Source organism: Typopeltis vanoorti, chromosome 23 (genome assembly GCF_054136105.1).
Source record: "Typopeltis vanoorti isolate ZY-2024b chromosome 23, IOZ_Tvanoo_1.0, whole genome shotgun sequence".
Classification (NCBI taxonomy): domain Eukaryota; kingdom Metazoa; phylum Arthropoda; class Arachnida; order Uropygi; family Thelyphonidae; genus Typopeltis; species Typopeltis vanoorti.
In genome coordinates, this window is record NC_143571.1 from 25031028 (window position 1) to 25047330 (window position 16303).

General features: G+C 37.7%; 1 protein-coding gene across 3 annotated transcripts in view; it reads right to left on the reverse strand.

Annotated features, from left to right (window-relative positions):
• The window catches only part of LOC150093698 (kielin/chordin-like protein), a 1333292-nt gene that overhangs the window by 213605 nt on the left and 1103384 nt on the right, over positions 1-16303 (reverse strand). For all 3 annotated transcript variants that reach the window (XM_090412628.1, XM_090412627.1, XM_090412629.1), the window contains one exon: positions 4911-5072. In XM_090412628.1, the coding sequence (XP_090268754.1) occupies positions 4911-5072 (162 nt within the window). The remainder of the gene's footprint in view (positions 1-4910; positions 5073-16303) is intronic.

Here is a 16303-nt window from a genome sequence, read left to right on the forward strand (position 1 = left end):
TGAAAGATCTTTATGAATTGCTCATTAAGTATCTCCACAACACATTCTGCAACAGCTGTCTTTATACCATTTCCTCCAATCAATGTCATCCTTCCATAATCATTCTTTCTTTTGCTGGCTACATATCGAAAGAACTCCCTAGGATTCTTTTTGGCTTCATTAACTAACTGCTGTTCATACCTCTCTTTAGCTACTCTCACCAACCAAGTCACCCTCCTTGCCTGGTCTTTGTAGACCTCATGAAATTGGTTACTTCCACTTCTCTTATGCTGTCTCCACAATGCCTTTTTTTTCTGTATTGCATGCTTAATCTCTTTATTCATCCATCTCACACCTACCTTATTTAACCTTCTCACCCGTGGTATACATTTAGACATTGCATCTACTAAATAGTTTTTGAAAATCCCCCAAGCTGCATTGATCTCTTTTCCAGCTAACTCCTCATTCCATGCTACATCTTATTGCCAATTCCCTGGAACATTCCCTTCAGATGCATGGTGATATGTCATCAAATCCTATCGCCTTATTGACATCTAAGTTATTTATTTCCTCAAATACCTCCTATTCACTCACAGTTAAGCCATAATCTCCTATGTCCTCTACACTTAAGTTCCTCATGGTTCTGCCCTGAAACACCAGGATGAAACACCCTTATAAATCAATCACTGAATACCTCAACAATTTCTTCTGCAGCAGTTGCCATTCTATAATTTTATCCATCCTGATCAGGATGAAACACCCTTATAAATTAATCACTGAATACATCAATAATCTCTTCTCTAGCAGTTACCATTCTATCATTTTCCTCTGTTAACATCATCTTACTATGATCATTATTTTTTTCTACTTGCCACAAATCTAAAACACTCTCCAAGAATTTTCTAAACTTAATTTGCCAATTTCTGTTCATACTGCACTTTTGTTTTCCTTACTAATTGAGTCACTCTACTGGCTTGTTCTTTTTTCTCTTCATGTAACTGATTATTACCATTATTCATCCTGTACTACCATCTCCAAAGTACCTTCTTCCAAATTTCATACTTAACCCCCCCCCCCCATTCATCCATTTCACACATACTCTGTTTGACCTTTTGACCTTCGAAACACATTCACACATTGATGCTGTTATGTATTTCTTTGTCAGTTCTCAAGCAATATTTATTTTCTTACAGCTTGACTCCTCATTCCATGCCATAGCTCCAAGCTGAATCCTAAGCTTGTCATAATTACTATCCTTATAATTCCACATATATCCTTTCCTCACGGTAGTCTGTAATATGACTAGCAACAACTCAGGTGATCACTTGATGATCAGTTTCACCAACTGGAGGAAAGTGTGAAACCCCACTCACAATGACATCCTTTGATGAAATGATCGAGATCTATCTCGATTCTCATGTTGGAAGTTTTTTTCCCACTTGGCTAAACTATAATAAATTTAGTTTAATCCGTTATCCAAGCGTAAGCAAACAAAGTTTGTGCCTGAAGTATCTTCAGGACTGAGGCAACTCGTGGTAAAGGTGGACCAAGCTCTCATCACTCTTTGTCTTAGTATAATAATGTAAAGCACATCTACTTGTGGACATGTATAATGCTATGCATTAAGGGAAGAGCCACTACCCAGACTGGCTTCAACCTTTATTGAATGTTCAAGTAGAGGTCAAGCTCCAAAAACTCGTCGTTGTTCCCCTCAGTAACAGGCCCACCCTACCACTGAGAAGAACTCTCAGAACCCATTGGCTCTACACCGTGGCAGGCTCACCCCACCACCGAGCAGAGCCGCTCTTTTGCTCATATCTCATCCAAGAGGTAACAGCAACAGCCGTGCCTCAGTTAACTTCACAGGCTATGTTTATCCTATGCTTATCCAAGTGTAAGCAAACAAAGTTTGCATCTGAAGTATCTTCAGGATTGAGTTGCCTCAGTTTTGAAGGTCTGGGTAGTGGCCCTTCCCTTAATGCATAGCATAATACATGTCTGCAAGGAGATGTGCTTTGCATTATGGGAGATACTAAGACAAGGAGCGATGAGAGCTTGGTCCACATTTACCACGAGTTGCCTCAGTCCTGAGATACTTCAGGCGCAAACTTTGTTTGCTTACACTTAGATAAAGGATTAAACTAAATTTATTATAGTCTAACCAAGTTGGAAAAAAAAAAAACTTCCAACATCTTTCTCTTAATCGAGAGTAATTTAATAATAAGGTGAGACACCTTTTTGGCAACTCGTATAGGTAAATATGACTTCTCCATTGCTTCTGCTTTAGTATCACCACCTCTGGGTCTGGCTTCCACTGACGAGACCTCAATAAAGGTCAAAACCGGTCTGGGTAGTGGCCCTTCCCTTAACGCATAGCATTATACATGTCTGCAAGGAGATGTGCTTTGCATTATGGGAGATATTAAGACAAGGAGTGATGAGAGCTTGGTCCACCTTTATCATGAGTTCCCTCAGGCGCAAACTTTGTTTGCTTACACTTGGATAAAGGATTAAACTAAATTTATTATATCTCAATCCTCATGTGCCCATCTTTACATGCTGCCTAAGATAGTTATTTCTCAAGAACCTGAAAAATTCATTTTCCTTATTTGCAAATGCTATCTATCTCTTCATTTCAATTTATACCACTGTAATTAAAATTTCTCATAATAATTACCCTTACTTGGTTCACTATGTCGTGTGTCCTCTATGCTTAAGTTCCTCATGTTTCCACCCTAATCAGAATGAAACAGCCTTATAAATTCATCATATGAATATTTCAAAAATGTCTTACAGCAGCTATCATTCTACCAATTTCATCCATTAACATCATCTTATCATGATCATTCTTCCTTCTACTTGCCACATATCTAAAAAACTGTCTAGGGATTTTTCTTTGCCTGATTTTCCAATTTCTCTTCATACTCTACTTTAGTTTTCCTTACTAACCGAGTCACTCTCTTAGCTTTTTCTTTATACTCTTCATGTAAATGATTATTACTATTATTCATCTTGTACTTCCAAGTACTTTCTTTTTTCCAGATTTCATGCTTAAGCTTCACATTCATACATTTACACTCCTTATTCAGACTTTTGGCCTTCCCAATACATTCAGACATCGATGCTGTTATGTATTTCTTTGTCAGTTTCCATGCAGTATTTATTTCCTTACTGCTCAATTCCTAGTTCCATGTTATAGCTACAAGCTTTCTCATAAGCTTGTCATAATCACCAGCCTTATAATTCCACATATATCCTTCCTCACAAAAGTCTGCATATGACTAGGCACAACACAGGTGATCACTTCATGATCACTTTCACCAACTGGAGGAAAGTGTGAAACCCCTCTCACAATTACATCCTCTAATGAAATGATTAGATCTAGAACTCTTGATAATCGTGTGCCCTCCTTACATTCTGCCTGAGATAGTTATCTCTCAAGAACTTGAGAAATTCATTTTCCTTATTCTCAAATGCTATCTCTTCATTCCAATTTATACCACCATAATTAAAATCACCCATAATAATTATCCTCCCTTTGTTCAGTAATCCTAGTTGTTTATACATTTCTTCATCACCACCCTCCACATTCCCTGGTCGATAGCAATATCTAACTAAGTATGTCTTCCTCTCAACCTCTGAGTTACACCACACTGTCTCATAACCATTGCCACCATTTCCCCTCTTTCATGTCTACATTATGTGGACTTAATTCCCTTGCTATCATCATATTCCCTTGCTAGCAGCACTCCTCCTCCCATTTTTCCCTTCCTATCCTCGCAAAAAATACTGTATCCTTATTGTTCTATTCTAGTTATGATATCATCTTCATTCAACCATGTTTCACTTATTCTAATGATTTTGGGGTGAATAAACTCAATCACTGAAGCCATTTCATTCCCCTTATTTCTGATACTTCTCTCATTTGTAAACAAACACAGCAGTTCATTTTTATGTCTATACCAGTCCTATCCAAACCACTTGTTGGTTGTGATTTCCCCACCACACATGCCCAATCACAACTTATCACATATATCTGCTCATTCTCAACTTCCCCACCCACATTGCAATATAAGAAGACTTGTTAGATGTATTGAAGAAATTTGAATTTATCACAACTTTTCAGCACATTCTCATAAAGTATATAGTAGGATATTTTGAAGATGAGAGATCTTGGAGTGGGGATGGATAGAGACATGAAATTTATTAATAGTATTATAGTATTAAATCCAGAGTAATTTAATAATAAGGTGAGACACCTTTTGGCAACTCGTATAGGTAAATATGACTTCTGGGTCTTTCCACTGATGAGACCTCAATAAAAGTCGAAACCGGTCTGGATAGTGGCCCTTCCCTTAATGTTTGCAAGGAGATGTGCTTTGCATTAAGGGAGATACTAAGAAAAGAAGTGATGAGAGCTTGGTCCATCTTTACCACGAGTTGCCTCAGTACTGAAGATACTTCAGGCTCAAACTTTGTTTGCTTACACTTGGATAAAGGATTAAACTAAATTTATTATATTCTAACCAAGTGGGGGAAAACTTCCATTCACCATCTTGTTTCTCATTTTCAATTTTCACAGAAAATGATGATCAGTTACCCGTTTTTATTTTTTTTTGAATTGAATACACCAAACAAATTGTTCTGGATTGTGCCAAGGCAGTTAAGGGCATGAGGCAAATTTTTATACCTGCTAACAGCACATATATTTAGCAGCCATAAAAATTTTTTCAAGTTATCTGTTTTACAGGTGCAACTTATGTTGCACCTGTAAAACAACAGGTGTATTATAGGTTTCCTGAATTTGCAAACAATGGATGTGATTCAGGATTTCCAAGAATACCACAGAGGTACCGATGTGTCCTAACATTTCTATAAACCATGTTTAAAAGATGTTTAAATTAAGTCAAATAACAAATAAAATTTCTTACACTACAAATACAAGTTCGACAAGGATCAGGAGAAAACTGCTCTCCATTTGTAAATGTGCTTGCTTCAAAGAAACAGCTATCACATATAGGACAACAAGGAGCTGGAAGAGGATGAGAACAGCTATAAAAGCATGGTTTCTTTTTACAAACAGCCTTCGAGTCCTGTAAAGATAATTATAAATGAATTAAAAGATATAGTCATCTATTTGTTGAGAGTATCAACATAATATATATGGAATAAATATATTACTTTTCCTATATATATGTCTGCACAGTTAGCCTAGTGGCTATGTACTTTGCAACCATATGCCTGGGGAAGAAGTGTCCTAGGTTCGATTCCTGTCGGAGATGTGAGGAGCACTTGTTGGCTCCTCACGTCTTGGGCATGGACAGTAGGGCATTCATTTGGGCATGCACAGTAGGGTTTTTCACTCAGTTTATTCTGAGGTTTTTCATCCCAGAAACAGGCAAACCAGACCTGTGAACACACACGGGATACAATCATAGGACATAGCATGGCAAGGAAGGCAATGGGAAACCACCTTGCTCATAATCACTTCCGTAGTATGGTAGCATAGCTTCCCCTACCATCCATTAGGATGAAAGGAAATCATTCCATTCCTATAAATATATATAAAGTTTATCTTAAATGTTATTTCAGACATGTGGTGTCCATTAATATTATGTTATAGGAAAAGTAATATATATTCCACATGTATTTTTTTGACACTCTCAACTTCTTTCCTATTCAGTACAATCAACAAGATTACACTATGAACAATTCACATTAAGCAATTAGACTACACTTTCACTGTTATTATGGAGATAAGTGGTGGGAGCCACAATAGCACAACTGGGGAAAAAATGGGATGCTGCACCTTTTGATTGGAAATGACTTGAGTTCAATTCTCATTATTATTATTATTATTCAGGCCTCCATTGAGTCAAAAGACTCATTGTGGGAGGTCCTTCCTAAGAAACACAAAGTATCATACCACTCCTTAAACTCATTAACCTTCTTGCTCTCACCACTTCATCAGGCAATGCATTCCATGGTTCAACCACCTTCCATGCAAAGAAACCACTCCTCACCCTCTTGCTCACAGATTCTTTTTGTAACTTCCAGGGATGGCCTCTTGTCATCACTCCTTCCTGCTATTCAACCAAGTGAAAGAACTCCACAGTGTCAACCCTGTAACCAGCTCTCAACAGTTTAAAACTCTCAATCATATCCCCTCTACTTCTTCTATCCACCAAACCCTGCAGTCCACATTCTCTCAGCCAATCCTCATAACTATCATTGTACAGTCTTGAAACCATCTTTGTTATCCGCCTTTGTACCCTTTCCACAGTTAATTTATTCCCTTGAAATCCTGGGGAAAAAATCTGAGAACAATAGTCCAAGTGTAGTCTGATCAGGGTCTTATGCAATGGAATAAAAACTCTTTTATCTCTGCAGGTCAGCGTCCTTCTCATTATTGCAGGAATCCCGTGTTACATTCACCGCCTTTGCAATATGTCCCCTAAATTTCAGGTTTCTATCAATCATCAACCCCAGATCCCTTGTCTTCCCCAGATACTTCCTCCAGTATAACTCCTCCCATAGAGTATGCAGTGTCCCATCGATGTTTCCCAAACCTTAAGACCTTACATTTTGCTGCATTAAACCGAACCCTCATTCATTTGCCCATCTATCTAGCTTATTCAAATCCTCTTGCAGGGCTGCTGCATCTGGGTTACAATCAGGGCTGCCCCAAGAGGGTCACAAGTGGGATCCCACTTGTAACCCTCTGCTTCCTTGAAACTGCCCCACCATACACAACTCTCTGATACCTATCAGACAGCCAATCCTGAATCCATTTGACCAATCTGACATCCAGACCCATGTGCTGCAACTTAAATATCAGTTTATCATGTCGTAACCTGTCAAATGCCTTCGCTAAGTTTAAGAAAATGGCAGTATAGCCTTTCCCTCATCTAATGCTCTTGTAACTTTATCATAAAGGGCTAGCATATAGCTAAAACAAGAGCACCCCCTTCACAAATCCATGTTGACTCTCACAGATAACATTACTCTCATCTGCTCAATGCTGTATACGATCCTTCACTACTTTCTCCAAGATCTTATTAACTACTGATGACACACAAACTGGCCTCTAATTAGACACTTCCAGTCTGCTACTGCCCTTATGCAATGGCACTATCTTACCTTCCTTCCATTCCATGGGCACCTTTACCGCAGCCAGACTTTCATTGAAAAGCCAGGTCAAAGGCACAGGCAATTCCCTAGCACATTCTCTCAAAACTCGTGGTGAAATACCATCCAGTCCCACAGCTTTACTGACATCCAGAGTACTCAGTATTTGAAATACACTCTCCTCCTGTACCTCTAAATCTTGAACCTGCCCAATCCCTCTAGCATTAAAACTGACTCCTCCAGGATGAAATACTCCAATAAAGTGTTCATTGAACAATTCCACTATGTCCTCTGCATCAGTCACTGTATTCCCATTTTTATCCCACAATATCATTCTTCCATAGCCATTTCTCCTCTTACTGGCCACCTAGCTAAAAAATTCCCTAGGATTTTCTTTACATCTTAGGGCCAATCTCCTCTCATATTCCAGTTTCGCTTTCCTTACCACACTAGTCACTCTTCTGGCCTGTGTCTTATACTCTTCATGCATCTTCTCTTCACCTGTTTCCTTATATCTCTTCCATAGCCTCTTTTTCGCATGCAATTCCTGTTTAATATTGTTTGTCATCCACTTTACTCCAAATTGTGTCCTCTTGTTCACTCTTGGTATACAACTTACCATTGCTGCTAACAAATATTCGTTCATAATTTCCAATGCACTAATGATATCCCGGCCTTCCAATTCCTCCCTCCATTAAACTTCGACAAGTTGACGTCTTAGACTATTATAATCACCTGCCTTATAATTCCACATACGTTCCCTTCTCTTTGATACTCCTGCATGTCTATTCATTTTCTAAGTCAAAACCATATGGTCACTCTCTTCAACTGGTGGGAGAGATGTCATCTTAGTTATTATCAACTTTTCTGATGCTGTAACTAAATCCAAAAACTCTTGAACCTCTTGTTCCCTCTATTACATGTTGCCTAAGACATTTGTCCTTCAAGAATTCTAGAAATTCCATTCCCTTATTGCTACATGCATCTTCCTCTCCCCAGTTTATACTACTGTAGTTAAAACCTCCATAACAATCATTCTTCTTGCACTTGCCAAACTCACCTGTCTAAACATTTCCTGGTCCCCACCCTCTGTGCTTCTGGGTCTGTAGCAACACCCCACGAAATATCCTGTCTTGCCCACCTCTACCTCACACTATATGCTTTCAAAATCATTAGTACCACTGCCTTCCAAAGTCTCCACTCTTAGAGGACATAGGTCGTCACTTATCAATTATGGCATGAGAAAAATCTTTATATGGGGTTTCCTATTGAGAGTGAATTAGACAATCACATATGGAAATATCAGGTTTTTTCCTCCTGGAAATTAGGGCTTTTTCATCCCACATGCAGGCAAAATGATATGAGTACAGAAGAAATTTGCAGATAAAAAGTACAATTAGCAGTAGATGGCACAATGTGTGGATGATGGATAGTTGTATAGTGTATAGATGGTGGGTTGTGTGGAGTGGAGCATAATGATAATAATTATTATTATTATTAACACACCTCCATCGAATCAAGAGACTCTTTGTGGGAGGTTCCCACTCTTACATGCACAGTGCACCTTACCTCAACTTAAATGCATTCACTGTCCCTGAACTCACCACACTCTCAGACAATGCATTTCAATCACCCCACCAATCTCTATGCAAAAATCCTACTCCTTGCTTACATCCACCTTATAAATCTTTCAGGTATAGTCTCTTGTTCTCTCTCTGTCTCTAAATATTCTATGAAAAATCTCATCAACATTAATCTGGTAATTACCCTTTACCAACTTATACATCTCAATCATGTCTCCCATCCCCCTTTCTATCCACTAGGCTCTGCAATTTGCATTCTCTCAATCTGTCCTCATATTCTGCATTCCAGAGACCAAAAATTAAGTCAATCATTTCTGAATCCTCTTCAACCTCTCATCATCCTTTTGAAAACCTGTCGACCAAATCTATGCACAGTAATCTTTTCTACATAATTTCCACCATTGTTCAGCCACTTATCATAATGGGACACCAAGAGTTGTATACCTTCATCATAGAAGGTTGCCATCTGTGACGCAAATCACGTATTGACTGCTTCTTTGACTTCGTCATCGTCTTGAAACTGCCGGCCACTAAGGAAAGATTTCAGATATTTGAACAGGTGAAAGTCTGGCACAAGGTCAGGACTATATGGGGGATGATGGAATTATTCCTAGCCGAAGGTGGCGAGAAGTTGTTGTGTTATTCCGGCTATGTGTGGGGTTCCAAATCATGTCACTAAAGATGGTCGTCTGCTCTATTGATCATCATGCACACCTGGTCCTTCCTTCATTAAAAAGTTTTACCCATTGATTTTACATGCAGCGGGTGATTTGATTTTCTTAGACATTATAAACACACACAAAGCAGTGTGCACACTGCAAGAATGTCTGAAAATGGCACCAACAGCTTGCTAATGAATCAACAAACTTAGCACGCATGCACACCATTGCGATCGCAGTGCTGCAGTGAAAATATTTAAAAATGGAACTTACTTTCTGGACATCCCTCGTACAAATTAAACAACAATCGCCCGAAAACAGACCTATGAGGCATGCCTCTAGCGACTTTCTCAACTGGATTATCACCCCCCCCATGCACAACCTTCTGATAATTATCAGACAGCCAATCTCCAGTCCCACACCCATCTGTTCCACTTTAACTATTAGTTTGTCAGGTTACACTATTACTTCCATTAACAAGCATGTCATCCTCATCTGTTCCACTCTTATGACCTTTCACTTCACTTCTTACTTCCTCTGATCTCTTGCCTTGCATTTCAAACTGCACTTTCTTCTAGGAATGGTCTCTTCAGTTGACTCACACTAAGCCCATTCAAATGCAATTGATCACTTTTGTACAAATCCATTATTTCCTCAAATACATGCCATACAAGTTTCTCAGGTAATGAGCATAGTGCTAACTGTTTCACAAATTTCTTAAAAATACGTAGTGATATGTCATAAATTCCAACAGCCTTACTAACATCTAACCCAATCAACACCCGATACACCTCTGATTCTTCTCTTCTACATACTGTACAGCATTATTAACACCAGTAAGATATATATATATATATATATATATATACTGATGAAGTGCTCATTCAATAATTCCACTATACCCTTTGCAACAGTCACTCTGCTACCATGACTATCCACCAGTGTTAACTTGCTATAATTATTCTTTCTCTTGCTTTAAATATAGTGGAAGAATTCTCTTGATTTAACCTTGACCTGACCAGCCAATCTCTTCTCATACTGCACCTTTTCTTTCTTTACCATGCTTGTCACCTTCTTAGTCTGCACTTTATACTCTTCATGAATCTGATTGCCACCAACTGTCATATACCTCCCCCATAACATTTTCTTTACCTGCAGAGCTTACTTGATTTCACGGTTCACCCATTTCACTCCCACTCTATTTATTCACATTTAACTTTTGGTATGTAGTTACACATTGCTTGTATCAGATACTGCATTATGAATTCTCATGCACAGTCAACATCTTTTCCGCACAGCTCATCTACTGAATGTACTGATGCCAGTTGACTACAGAGCTTCCCACCTTATAATTCCACATATATCCTTTTTTTTGGCAGGAACCTTTCGCTACTTCCCAAACAAATATCTCATGATCTCTCTCTCTCTCTCACCAACTGGTGGCAGTGTTGATACCTCATTAACGACTAGATATTCTGAAGTTATTGCCAAATCCAACACTCTAAAACATGTAATTGCTTCTGTTCCATGCTGCTTACAATATTTATCCCACAGAAATTCAATAAACTCACTCTCCTTGTTTCCGTACACCATCTCCTCCTTCCATTCTATATTCCTGTAATTATAGTCTCCCATCAGAATTCATCAACTTCTGAGGAAGTTGTACTATCAACTTCAACACTTTGTGATCATAATTCCTCTGCAATCATTAACAGTAATCCCCCCCCCCTTCCCTTTTCACCTTCCTATGCTTCTGGAAAATTGTGTATCCTTTATATTTTTGACAGTACATCATTTTCAGACAACTAAGTTTCACTCATACCAATTATCTTTGGGCACACTGACTCAAACACTGCAACAAAATCAGCTCTCTTATTTCAAATACTCTTTACATTTGTATACAAACAAAAAATCCACCTGTTTTTGAGGCCATTCTACTAAAACCAACATTCTCTACACTAGTCGCTATACCACACGCTCTCTTTGCCATTCGTACCTATTTAATTCTGTGTAGCTCAGTACAAATGCCGTTTGAACTCTATGGTGCCTGATCACACGAAGTATGAATCTAGTCTAGTTTCCGACTGGAGGAATATTTTTGCTGGCCTGGTTGGCCGAGTGGTTAGCTTATTCGCTCTCCAGCCAAAAGGCTGTGGGTTGAAATCCCACCGTGGGCATGGATGTTTGTGATTGTCCATAAAAATACTGGTGGTCAGTGGTAGATGCCGTTGGTGTGGATGATGAGGGTAGTTGCAGCTGGTGGATTAGTGGAGACAGAGAGCTATAGAATAGGTACCCTCCCTTGATGAGTCGTTGGACTTCCTGGAGGTGTTATGTAATAATAGTTCTCATCTTTATGCATTCCTCACCTTGTCCTGCCACAATCACATCGTCAAACTCATATGAATCTTCTCCTGCTATACAACCCATTTGGCTGTGCTATCCTGTTTCACAAGCACCCTTTGATCATTAGCTACACTAACTTTTTAATTCTGTGCCTTCTCAGCAAACATTAGGTTTTCTAAATGCCCAACACCAAACCCATCCAAATGCAATCCAGCAATCTTAAACCATTCCAACTTCTCTTCAAATTTACTCCACACATTCCCAAACTGAACGTCCATTGCTACACACAACTCAGACATTTTGCTATTCATTATCTCTGCTCTCCTTCCCAACTCACTATTATCATATCTGGGCTACACACTAGTGACTTTTCCAACAACACTATTATGTTTACCTCCCACAACAACTATCTCAAGTCTCTATCAACATTCCTTTATGTCCCTGATGCCCATTCTTTCCTTTTCTGCAAATCATCAATTATTGGTTTCAATGTTTTGTGTACTTTACTATTATTTACATCTCACATGACTGAGCCCCCCCATACGAAGCCACATGATTATCTTTTGACTTATTTCTTCATAATACTAACTTTCTCCTTCTCATTCACATTAACCAATCTCTTTTTTAGATGTTTAATCCCATCTTCCAGATACTTCATTTCACTTTTCATTTTCATCAATTCTTGCCTAAGTTCTTCCACTCCATTCTCTTTGTTATCATGCCTAACAATTTAATGCAATTTTTGTTTACTACTAGCAACACTAGTTCCCATTTTGAAATGCTCTAACCTGCCATTACACTTTTTATATACATAATGCTTCCTTCTTTTTGTTCACTCTAACAGTCCACAAATCTTTCATATTTTTTGATGCATACATAAAACAATGCTCACAACATATCCAATAAGAAAAATCCAGGACAGAACTCAATTTCAGGCTGAAGTTTTCTGTGTCACAGACATGCGTCTTTATAGACTTTCCATTTTCAGAAAGCAGAAGCAGGGACAAACAAGTAGCAAAAAACCCAAATAAACAAAACTGCAACAACAAACACTACTAAAGAACACCTGTATCCACCATGAAAAACTGAAGTACAGTGATGCAAAAAAATCCATACTATATACTGTTATATACTATATACATTATATACTATTATACATACTGTTTAAAATGCTTTTCTTAGCACAGTTCAAATATACCATTATAATATCAGCAGAATTATGCTCCAGGGCAAGAATGAGAAAAGGATCTTATGTAAACCATAGCTTTGAAGAGACCATAGAACTTCTTAATCATCTTGATCAAACTATACCAGAATTGTTAATATAATGATTATCTTGTTTCTGTTATGATGAACACATTCTGAAGAGGATGCAGAGATGAGTAATAAACCAATACCAGAATAATGAGATAGTGGTTATGGAAGAGATAGAATAGAAAGGTAGACAAGAGGTGGTGACTGGGGACTGGGTACTTTTAAGTCAGTGAGGAGAGTTTACCAGATTAATAGAGAAGAATCTATACATAAAAAAAAAAACAATACCTCGAAGTTGTCTAAGAGTATGGTGACCAAGGCAGATCAGAGTTGATATATTACATGATGAATGGTGGATGACTGTAATATATTGCTGGAGTATGTAGACAATGATTACACTATAAATTAATTTACGGTTCGATACAATAGGCCTGTTGCTGATTTGGAAAGAAATCGCCCAAGTTGAATCACCAAAAACTAGATTTTGCACAATTGTGCCACCTGCTACACTCCCATGGTCTAGCAGGTAACTCATATTCTCTAATTAATAGTACTCCACTTCCTGTTTTACACATAATACAACATATCCTTCCATCTCTATTCCTGTCAGGATGTCATCCTCATCCAACATTGTCTCACTTATTCCAACAATTTTTGGGTGAATGAACTCAATCAGTGCAACCATTTCATTTCTCTTGTTTTTGATACTTCTAGCATTTGTATACAAACATAACAGTTCATTCCTGAATCTATAACAAGTTTCACTGATACCAGTTATTGGCTGTTACTTCTCCATACTTTCCTTGAGGCATTTCTTTTTCTTTTTACTCATCACAAAACCTTCTTAAAATCCAACTGTTTACAGTATATCAGTTCATCCCTTTCCCTTTTTCCTCTACACACACACACACACACACATTCACATCCTCTTGGACCATCAACGTTTCTCATGCGTGTTCCCCCCTCTCCACCCTGAGTCTCCCTGTTTGTCTTGCACACTTGTTTTCTCATTTATTACACTCATACCATCCATTTTATTCATATGCATAATTTCAATCTCTGCTTCCTTACTCTCCCACTCATTCAAATGCTTCTTATTTGTTCAGATTCACTTTCTGCACTCATTACTCTTCCTTCCAGCAGCAGTCTCTCCAAATGACTCAAATCAAAGCTATTCAAATGCAGTCCATCATTCTTATATAATTTAATTCTTCTTTCAAACTTATTCCACAACTTTAATAAGCTTCATTCCTTTCTCTTCACACATTTCTGCTGACATATCATTCATAATTCTTGCTCTCTGCCTCATCTCATCACTGTCATAACTGGGCAACACACTGACTACCTTTCCTATCACACTATTATCTTTTATCCTCCTCAATAACCTCCTGATATCCAGTCTTACATTCTCCTTGTTCCCAGTCAAATCATTTGTTTCTACTACCACTGCTAACTCCTTTGCTTTCTTACTCCTCATGTCCAATGTCTCAATCACTATATTCATCTTACCTCCCAGAAGACAAACCTTGTGCATCTTCTCATTTACCACATATCTAATAATCGAATCTCCATACAATGCTACTCACAGTTCTTTCATTAATGTTTCACACTAGCATCATTTGTTTTCATCTTTCACTCTTCCATACATATCTACAGTTCTCTTCATTTTACTCTGCATCTGCCTCATCTCTTGGCATCTTCACCAACTCAGCTTCCAAATCTTGCATCCTTTTTTTTTAGCTATTATTCATTTTCATTATTTTATCGCCAGTCACACACACTTATTCGCTGTGAATCTCATTCTTCATCTCCCCGTTAGCTGCACTCTGTTTTTCAATGTCATTATTGCACACTTTATTGTTAATTTCACTCATTATTTTTATTGTTGTATAAATTATCATCAATTGAAATTTTTTCCACACACTCTCCAAACATTCACACAATCTTCAACTGCTGTGTCAGTTATCCCGCCATGTTCCATACTCATATTTATACTATTTAAAATCACATTTAAGCAAGTCATCAGAGTTCATCAGAATATCACATTTCTTACATACCCACACTCATTCTTTTCCCTTATTTAGCCTCTCTACATAAATATCAATGACATCTTCCTGTGCATACACATTACAATCATGGCACTGTACCATTTTCATGTCATTTTATATTTTATTTCTCTGTAGAGAATTTTAAAGCTTCAATTAAAATTTTATAACATTTCTTCTGCTATTTTAATACCATTCTAAATTCTACTTGTTACTGTAAATATCTAAATTATTATTATCAGTAACTAAAAGAAACGCACGTGAGTCTTTGACTCCATGAGGTCTTGGGGTGGTAATAATAATAATAATAATTAACCACAGTGAAAATTATTTAATCGTAAATATTTCATCCTAAGTATTTTAGGACATCATCAGTACAGTAGTTTAAACAATAATAGGAATAACATACAGTTAGGGTGCATGGTTACAATAGAATCTCATTAAAAGTACGTAACGTGTTACAGAAGTTAAAAAAAAAAAAAAAAAAACCTAATAATAATTATTTTATACAATTTTGTATGACAATTTCCCATACTTTAGGAATAGTAAGAACATCATTGCAGTTTAAATTTGGTGTGTAGTAGGGCTTCAGAACTTTCTTTATATAAATGTTCATGTTTATATAAAGATCTATGTAAAAGTTTAGACTTTTCCCAATGAATCCTATGGCTTGGATTTTCAATTCCGTGTTGAGAGAGGCCAGATTTCTGCAGTTTAAAAAGACGAATGTGGTCTTGATGTTCCGAGATGCGTTTCTGAACAGACCTACCTGTCTGTTCAAAGTAAGACAATTTGTGAGCATGGAATCTCATAAACGCCAGGCAACATCACAGGTGAGAGCTTGTCCTTAGGAGAAGGTAACAAGTTGTAAATTTGGTTGATAGGTTTGTGAGTAGTGGCAAAATTGTATTTCTTCATAATTTTAGAAAGACATTCGGAGATGCCTTTGATGTAAGGTATGGGAATCCTATGGACTACTTCTTGTCTGGTTTGATGTGTGGGAAAGTGACTGAAATTATGAAGAAATACAATTTTGCCACTACTCACAAACCTATCAACCAAATTTACAACTTGTTACCTTCTCTTAAGGACAAACTCTCACCTTTGATGTTGCCTGGCATTTATGAGATTCCATGCTCATGCAAATTGTTTTACTTTGGACAGACAGGTAGGTCTGTCCAAAGTAAGACATCTTGGAACATCAAGACCACATTCGTCTTTTTAAACCGCAGAAATCTGGCCTCTCTCAACACGGAATTGAAAATCCAAGTCATAGGATCCATTGGGAAAAGTCTAAACTTTTACATAG